Source organism: Dendrobium catenatum, unplaced genomic scaffold (genome assembly GCF_001605985.2).
Source record: "Dendrobium catenatum unplaced genomic scaffold, ASM160598v2 fragScaff_scaffold_72, whole genome shotgun sequence".
Taxonomy (NCBI): Eukaryota; Viridiplantae; Streptophyta; class Magnoliopsida; order Asparagales; family Orchidaceae; genus Dendrobium; species Dendrobium catenatum.
Window position 1 is genome coordinate 2,340,324 of NW_021318534.1, and position 9,592 is coordinate 2,349,915.

Genomic DNA, 9,592 nt, shown 5'->3' on the forward strand with positions numbered 1-9,592 from the left:
TGGTGTAATGTTTGAAATTTCATTATGAAACTTTGCAATTAAGTGTGTTCATCCCGAAGAAATCCTGGCTTAAGTAGGGCTGTCAAAATCGAGTCACAGGTCGGGTTAGGATCCAACTCGGAACTGACTCGACACTTGACCCGACCCGAACCCAAACAATTTTTGCAAACGGGTCAATTTTTCAGAACCGAACCTGACCCATTTCGGGTCCGGGTCAACCAAAAACCCGACCCATTTCGTATATGTTTTACTAAATTTTTTTTATTTAATTATATTTTTTTAAAATCTAAATCGAATTAAGGTAAGAATTACTTCAATCAATTTAAAATAAACTAAGCTTAATTTAGTTTGGGTAACATGTTTTATTATTTTTAGAAATAACATTTAATTATTTCATAAAAATCTTTTAAAACTCTCCTAAATCTATTAAAAACGGGTCAAACCAGTTTGATTTTGGTTTTTCAGGTCTACTCGAATCCGACCCAATTTTACAAAAGGATCGAAATTCCTAACATGAACCCAACCCGGTTCAGGTTCGGGTCGGATTTTTGACTCGTGTCAAATTTTGACACCCCTATGGGTAAGTCATCATTCTTATCATATGATATGATCACCCTACTAGTTATTGCCATCACTTGGATTGTTATCATCATTAACACCTTCACGATTCTTGGGCAATGAATTTCGTAACCTTTGTATTATCTTGCTCGTGATTTAATGATGCCACAACGATTTGTTAGATGGAATTAGGCAAGTTATGGCCCAACTTGTCACTTCACTACCAATGGTGTTTATTGGGTGATGCTCAAAGACTTCTCCTTTTGATCTTTCTCATTTTTTTTGGTCGAATGATCATGATTATCTTCCATTATGTGAGTTGTGCTAAGTTTGATTCAGAAGATAAATTAAACTTTTGACTTTAAGCTTATGCATGCATAGATAAATTATTTTTTGTTGCTTTCTTCGGAAGGCTCTTATAAATTTGAATGTATTGATTTAGTCCAACTTTGACATAATATGCTTTCTTTGGTATTTATAGTTTTGAATATAGGAGTGTCAAAAATTGATACCACTCGAAACTCGACCTGAAAAAATCTGAGTTCGGATCAACTCGTTTGTAAAATGGGTCGGGTCTGGGTTTTTGGATTTTTGACCTTTATGAAAAAACAGATTGGGTTCAGGTTGACCCTAAAACCCATGGGTCGACCTGGCTAACCCAGCTAACTTGCAACCTTGACCTTCAGCCTACGGCAGGACCTGCCTCCATGAGTGCGACTGCACCCCAGCCTACCTTGTGGTTAACTACTAATTGCCTGGCGTGCCCGCATCCCGACTCCTCTGGCCGACTACATGACCTGCCTCCGCCAGGAGCCAAGCTGCCTCACTCCGAGTCCTCCGTGACTCTGCCAGCCTCAACCTCTCCTCGCCGAGGTCCTTCGTGCTTAGCCCAATCGCCATTCGCTCAAGACGCGTCGACGCCCAAGCCCTAAATGTCACGTCTCAACAACTACACATACAGGTTTGGGGGTCGGGTTAGGTCAACCCGTCAACCCGTGTGGGTCGGGTCCGGGTTAGAAATCCTGAGCTTATTAGCTAAAAGGATTGGATTCGAGTGAACTCATTTATGCCTGGGTCAAATCAGATTTGACCTTAAACCGACCTATTGACCCAAATTGACACCCTACTTGAATACATGGTTGAATTTCAACTCTCATATATTATAAAATAACCATTTCATTCCCACCGTACATTGGTAATGGTTTGCATTAAACAAAAAAAGGGTAAATTTTTAAAATAATTATCATTATTAATTTAATTAGGTATTAAATCACCAAAAAATATAAATTTAAAAACTTGGTTTTTGCTCGGTATTGCTAGGTATTATTTGATAATAACGAGGAATATCATCATGTGAAGACCAATACCGAGTTATACCGAGCTGTACCGAGCAGTACCAAGCAATACAAAAAAATACCGAGTTCTTTCTAGGAAAAACTAGGTTATAATTTTACTAAAAATTACGTTATATTTATTAAACTTACATTTAGGACTTATTTATTAAAAAATATGAAAAAAAAATATTTACATTTAACATTTAAATAAAAAAAATTTATGATGCAACTCCTAACATATATGAATATCTCTCATATTTTACTTCTCATATACTTTTTTTTGTTAATTTCTCTCTTCTATATTACCTCTCTTGAAATCTTTTTTTAATATTTTTGGAACTTGGGCAAGTGGCCGGTGGCTCATTCAATGGAATTTTTATTGTCTCAGGTTACCTGATATAGAGATACATCAGGTAGCTTATAATATATCGTCACGTGCTCTTACTCTTTACCCCGCGGCCCGACGACCCGACCCGAAACGAATATGCTCGGTATTGCTAGGTTATAAATTTAATTTTTTATTGATTTAATTGCTAATTATATTATTAACAGTAATTATTTTAAAAAATTGCCCAAAAAAAAAAAAACCATTCCTAAATCGAAGGCCCAAGGGCTGTATCAATCTGAACTAGAAGTGAGCAGTCTATCGACTGGAATCGGAGCAGAGGAATCGAAGCGTCAAAATGGCATCGATCTGCCGCTCTGCCGTAATGGCCGCCGCGAGGTCTGTTCCCATCCGATCCAAAGCTGTTTTCCCCAAAACCTCGCCTTCGAGGAGAACTGCAATTTTCTGCAGGTGAGATGACAGAAATCCAAGCCATTTTACCCCTTCATCTTCTTCGCGTGCCCTAGGGTTTGATGACAATTTTCGTTTCTTTCAGGCCTCTCGTTCCGGCTTTGGGAGGCGTGTATTCACTTATCCCTCTCCACAGCGCCATCGCTTCTGCCCGTCTAATATCCAACATAGCGGTGGATACATCCTGCTGGAGCTGGGTTTCTCAAGGTGAGTTAGTTTATGGCATTCTTAGTGAACATTTAAAAAAAAAAAAGAAACAGTTCACTGATAGCCTTATTCTGAATGAAGAGCATGAGAATGCCAATTTTTGCTTTGGAAACATAATACAAATATATATATAATGAGATTCCAGTGAGAAGCTTTAGGTGTGTTTCTGGTGAGGAAATAGTAGAGATTTTCCTATTAGATATATTGATATGGAATTCTATTCTTCCTATTGGTGCATGCCACAATAATTTAATAGGAGAGCAATTTAGACTAAGAGATTACTCGGCTGTAGTATTCAAAACACGTGCTTCATGACGATATCATGTACAAGCATTTATACCACTATTTTGCATTGTGCATGAGACATGATTGTTGGGGTGGATGGTAAACTTTATTTAAGTCCCATGGTTCCATTTCAATGACTTTATTGGTTGGGGGCTTGTTCAAAGAGTCAAAAGAGCCTTGAACATGGCAATTTATATTGAAGTCATAAACTTGTGTGACTTGCGTGCTAAAAATATGAGAATTATGCCAAGGAGCTTATTGTGAACACTACTACTCCACTAAGTTTGTTGTGGTTTTTGGTGTTTTTATTTAGAGTGAGCTTGGGATGTGACTACTGGGTGTATTGTAAGTGTTTAGGGCTTCATCCGAGTCAATTCCATTAGGATTGGCGGAGTTCTTATGTCATGGAGAAATGATCACTGTGAGAGTTAGCTTGAGAACAATTCCCTTTTATGTTACACCAATGCCCATGGATGCGTTTTGGTGTAGATGATATTGTATTATTGCTTGAGTTTTAAGCCAATGTAGGTTTTTTTAACCCCTTGAAGTGGATGCTGATGTAAACTGCACATCAGCCCTTAAGGTTAAAATTGAACCTAATTTTATATCATTCCTTTCATTGGGAGATGACTTTGATTTTGTATTCCTCGTTAGGGTGAAAGCCGATGTTGATGCATTAGCATCACCTTGGATGAGGTGTAGGCCATCCTTTGTGCTAGTTTCTAAACTTTCTCAACTTGATTTGTGAAGTGTTTGGTGCCTTGACATACTTATCTAGGCGAATGGTTTTCTCAACACATTTTTTGAAGTGTTGAATTTTTTTTTCCATATTTTAAATAAACCTCATTTTTAAATTTTGTAAATCTTATGAAGCTATGATAAATTTGTAGTTTACAAATAGTCTTAGACTCTTAGTACAATTTTGTAATTATAAATATATCATTTATGGTGCATTTTGTAATTTCCAAGTTTTTTACGATGATTTAGCACCTCTAAGGACAAGTTTGAAGATTTTTGCTTCGATTTGGCCTCCATATGAAAACCATGGGTAGGATGGGTGTGGAAGATGATGGACACCCCATTGTTGTGCCATGTGTTATCATGGAGAGACCATAATGGACAATCCCAGTGTCACACTTGAGTTATTTATTTTTAAGCATAGAGATGAGGTTGGGTCACCAATTGACTTTTTAACTCCAGGTTGCTCTCAGATGTTGACCTATCTAGTGTGGATCTTGAGGCTTTTTGAATTAATTTTAAAATGAATTTTGTGGGATCCTCGTTTGTTTGTTGGCTATTTATCATCTTTATCCTATGGGGTTGGGCTGGCATGGCTTATCTTTTACCTCAATTTAAAACAAGCAGTATGATGAAGGTGAGGTTAATGAAAAGATCTATAAGATTTCTATAGATTGATGACATCCAATGGGCCCTTGGAAGCACTGATAAACAACATGACAAATTCGTTGACGGAAGAGAAAATTGGGAGGGACTGCTCTATTCAGAAACAATAAAGAGCAATGATGTAACAATTGCAAATTTGGTCATTTTTTATGAGGTGCAAAGGAAATCTGATAACTTGTCTATGTTCTTCGCATGCCCTATTATGAGAAACTTTTTAGGCTGCTTATGAGTGTGGGGGGGGCTTGGGGTGGCTAGCTATTATGGTGGTGTGGTTATGGTAGCTCTATAATTGTGACATCATCGGGTGCTAACATGTGAAGGAAGCATTAGGAGATGTGGTTGTTTTATGACTTTACCGTGCCCCTGTCTCTGTTGAGGATATCAATACCTAGTTAAGGGTAAGGCCTAATGGATTAAGCTGGCCGAATTTAACCAATTTACCTTTTTTTTCACTTTAAAAAATTCATATTATCATTATCATTAGCTTTGTCTTAACTCTTAAATCATGCTTTAAAAAGGTGAGTGAAGTGCTTGCCTTGAGTCACCTAGTAAGTACCTTATGGCATGTTGTGTCTTACTTTCCAAGATATGTAATATCTCCGTGTCGGTGTCATTTTTGTGTCTCATGTTGATATAAGTGCTTCATAGTTATTCATTACAATCTAACTGAACTTTTTTTTTTGGTATGTTGAGTTCTTCGGTATTATTATTTGAATATTCTCTATTTTTAATCTCTACCGTTTGTTTTAACAAATATATGAATAATGAGAACTCAAAGAAACATGGAAGAATGATTAATAAGAGTACTAATGTAATAACGAACAATAGCTTACCTTGCATTTTGAGTATCATTTATGTGTATCTTTTGGTCTATCAGGAAATTTATGTTCTTTTTACGGCTTGCCCTGTTTAAAAATTCTAAATGACTAGCCAGTTTTGTTCTCTTGGACTTAACTATCGTAACTGTTGTTATCTACTTGGAATATAGGACTTGCTTCACCTTCCTGATCAAGTTATGATGACTTTGTGTGGAGCAACATATTTCTGGAGTTTGTGAGCCACTGTTAGATGAAACATTTAGCTTTGAAGCATTTAGTTGTATCAAGCAGTAAAATATTATGTCATTCAGTAGCAAATTTTGGCTCTTAAGTGATTTTTTTTTTTTGTGAAATTTACACTTTCATAGTGGGATTTTCTTTAATTTGATGAATGCAGTCTCGTATTGAATTTTGTTCTGTTGTATATGCAGACTATTTGTTTATAAAAAAAAAAAACGTTTGAAAGGAAAAGATTTTGATTTCTTCCTACCGGAAATAGTCTATGCCTGCTATAAGTTTCAATGTGAACTTGGAATGCTTATTTGTTCTATTATGGGCTTCTCATGTCTCTGTCATCATTCATCTATTTGAAGAGATATCCTATGTTATGACCTTCGATTATGGTGACATTTTAATGGCTTTGCTTTTGAAACACATGACTTTTGATGTGTAAAAATCACTTTCTTCAAGACCCTCGTGGTTTCAATTTCACATTAGAACTATGGTTAAGCTAATTAAGCCAGCTGCATTGTGCATGAATTCTAATATGAAATCTATGAACATGTAAATCTTCTCCTCGAGTTTTTTTTTTTTAATTGGGAGGGGTGGAGTGGGGTACATCCTAAGGTAGGAGACTGGTTTCCTTAAAGTTCACTATTGACTATTGAGAGAAAATGAGATTTTCCTATGCTATTGACTAAATACGTTAGAGCTATAAATATACATATAATAATATATAATAAAGAAACAAATACTAGGAAAAATATCCCAAATTATTAGGATATTAAAAATATAGTAATTTTCCAATATTATGAGTCATACCTATTTAACCTTTATTATTTTATATGTCAACACTCATAAAGCTAGAGCATATATATCTATTAGCTTCAGCTTATTACTATGCAAAAAAAAAGTACAGGTGTTTTAAAGGTTTGATAAAAATATCCATAGCTTGTTCTTGATTGTAGACATAAAGAGCAACAATTTTCTTGGAAAACACATTATATCATTGTTGCGGGCTAGAATATAAGCGGCGATAGAGTTAGAATTTTATCGTCTCAGCGTTATACGAATATCCATCACACAAACAGAAGAAAAATAAAAACACCAGGATTTTTACGTGGAAACCCTGGAAAGGGAAAAAACCACGGGGTCACGCCCAGTTGAGAGAATTCCACTAGTGTTTACTTGAGGTACAAGAGGCTGACTCGTCCTTAAAATTTAGGACAATCAGATTACAATGATCCAATCCCGGATTGAAATATAGTTACAAACAAGAATTTGAGATTCGATGATGTTGTGTATTCGAGCTGAATCCTAGAGTCACTTGTAGATCAGACAGAATTCCGGCGTCACTTGGAAGTCAGAATTCCGGCGTCACTTGGAAGTCAGAATTCCGGCATCACTTGGAAGTCAAGTGGAACTCTGACGTCACTTGAAAGTCGGACGGAACTCTGGCATCACTTGAACGTCGGGCGGAACTCCGACTTCACTTGAAAGTCGGGCGGAACTCCGGCGTCACTTGATCGTCGGGCGGAACTCCGGCGGTGATCGAGGATGAGCTTTTCCCTCCTCTTCTCTTCTCTTCTTGCTTGGGTCCCCTCTTAAGAGAAATGAGGGGCTATTTATAGTTTTCTGAGAGTGGAATGACTCGTAAATAGGGGGAGGATTAAGGGCAAATGTGGAGTGGTTTAGATGGACGGCCGATATTGAATCCCTTGATTGTGGATCGTTTGTTATACATTTGAGGATCTTAATGATATCGAAATTCGGCGATCTTGTGCTCGTTGGATTCGTCTCGTCGAGCCGCTCAATTCGACTATAAGCATGTCATGTTTTGAAACCGTTTGGTAATCCAAATTGTGGTTTAAACCTTCCAACAGCGGTTCGGGTCTTCGATTCAGACCCATTTGGGCTCGGATTGAGTTGAATTTGGTGTTGTTGGGTTCATATTTCTGAGATGATTAGTTTGACTGTAAGTTTGCTAAAATCGGAGTTCAAATAATCCCAGATTTAATTTTTGAAGTTTCCAACTTGATTTTTGCCTTGAGATTCGTGTCCGATCAAGATAGTTTTTTTGATGATATATCAATCATATAAAATATCAATCTTCTTTAATATATTTGGTTTGGGTTTTCAAAATAGGATTGTTGTCAAAATTGATTGCTGTAATATATAGTTATATGTTGAGTATTAAGAAAATCAAACTCTTTTAAAAGAGTTTTAACACATTATTTCACATATTGATAAGTCACCTATTTGTATTCAAATTTAATACTCGATCTGGCTACAACAATTTATTTTTGGTTTTTTCAAGTGAGCATATTTTCCCAAAAGGATATAATATCCTGAGGTTAACTTCCTGTCTTCTCTTTTCTTGGAGCCTTTTCATGTATTTGAGGATCCATAGATTAGTTCCCAAAGGCTTTTATCTTTTGAAATTTGCATGTCTTGACTCATCAATCCGATGATGAATGAGATGGCAAGCCCCTGGTAACAACTAGATTAACCAACTTGCCTACTATTGATATTGAGATGAATCATTAATGGATTCTTCATGATCATATGTGGCCCGAGTCTCCATAGAGGTATCAATGGGCTTGCAAGCAAGAATTCTCATTTCTTCAAGAAAATTTAAACCTTTTTTATTATAGTTAAATTCAGCTCTAAGAAAATACTTGGATCATTCTTGATATTTGGTGACAAATCACTTTTGTAAGTAGTATTCTACCTTTAGAGACTGTTGTGATTGTTGTTTTGGTAAGTAAAATGTAGTCAAAATGAAGTATGGCGAAGCTGCACAGGCAATAGAGTGATTTATATTGTTGTTGCGAGGACAAAAGTTAGCCAAGATTTTAAATATTTTGTCAAACCTAGCTTCCAGACTTAGATAAACGTTATAGGTAGGTTTTTCAAGTAGACATGTACAATTCTCCACCTGAGCAATATATCCAGGAGGTTGCTTCATATAAAATGCTTCTTGATATGATGGAAGGATTTACTTGCATCCATTTATATTTGAGAGCAATCTTGATTCATAGCCTCAAACAAAAGAAATATGACAGAATTTAGGTATCAGTAGGAAAATTTCTATGGGCTGTAGGTATCACTAAGTTCAAATGTTTTAAATTTCCTGTCAACATGATGTATATCCTAATTTCTAAAATTATTCTATTTTTCCTAGACAAAGGTCCTTAATGGTATCGCTAAGCTAGATAGGATTGAAATGAATGTTTCTAACCCTTGACATGCATATATATATAAACATGCACAATCACACTCAAGTCATTAAATCTAGGAGAGCTTAAGCTAAGTGCAATTATGTGCATCTTAAGCATACAAAAATTAAGAACTAATTTATATAAGAAATAGTTTGATTAGTGAATGGTTGGAGCACAACGATTCACTAATCATCTCCCATGATTTCTATTCATGTAAACTCAAGCAAAGTTTAAAATTTTAAAGGATAACTCAAGCTTTCACAACTTAATATATATAAATTCAAAATTAATTTTAATCTTTAGATAATAGAATAATTTAGGACTTTCTAGGAAATTTAGGATAATTCAAAGAATTTGAAAGTAAATCCAAAATAATTTCAAAATAGTTTTAAAACAATTTTGGAAAATATTTTGTAATTTAAAAATAGTTTGGGGTTTAGATTTTGGATTCATAAAAAATATTTAAGTTAGATTTAATTTATTATTAATTAAATATTTAAGTATTCAAATTAACTAAATTGATTAAGATGTTTAAAATATTATAATAAAGTTTTAATTTTAAAATAATTAGATCATATTTTTTGGTTTTATTAAAATAATATTAAATTTTTGATATTTTGAAAATATTTGATTATTATTAAGGGGGTTGGATATATAGTTAAATTTAACTAAATATTCCTTTAATAAAATTTAATTTCAAATTAAGTTATTTTAAAATAATTCTTTATATATAAAAAAACTTTCATTTTT

The 9,592-nt window shown here is 34.9% G+C and overlaps 1 protein-coding gene across 1 annotated transcript; it reads left to right on the forward strand.

Annotated features, from left to right (window-relative positions):
• Nucleotides 1-2,494: 2,494 nt before the first annotated feature.
• On the forward strand, nucleotides 2,495-5,873 carry LOC110092415. The gene is made up of 3 exons (XM_020816945.2): nucleotides 2,495-2,688; nucleotides 2,774-2,895; nucleotides 5,573-5,873. Exons 1-3 carry the CDS (start codon nucleotides 2,576-2,578, stop codon nucleotides 5,590-5,592), a joined length of 255 nt encoding a protein of 84 aa, XP_020672604.1. The 5' UTR covers nucleotides 2,495-2,575; the 3' UTR covers nucleotides 5,593-5,873.
• The last annotated feature ends 3,719 nt before the right edge of the window (nucleotides 5,874-9,592 follow it).

Coding starts and splice junctions, on each gene's coding strand:
- LOC110092415 (XM_020816945.2), top strand. CDS start 2,576: ATGGCATCGATCTGCCGCTCTGCCGTAATGGCCGCCGCGAGGTCTGTT. Junction 2,689..2,773: donor AGAACTGCAATTTTCTGCAG/GTGAGATGACAG, acceptor CGTTTCTTTCAG/GCCTCTCGTTCCGGCTTTGG. Junction 2,896..5,572: donor CTGGAGCTGGGTTTCTCAAG/GTGAGTTAGTTT, acceptor CTTGGAATATAG/GACTTGCTTCACCTTCCTGA.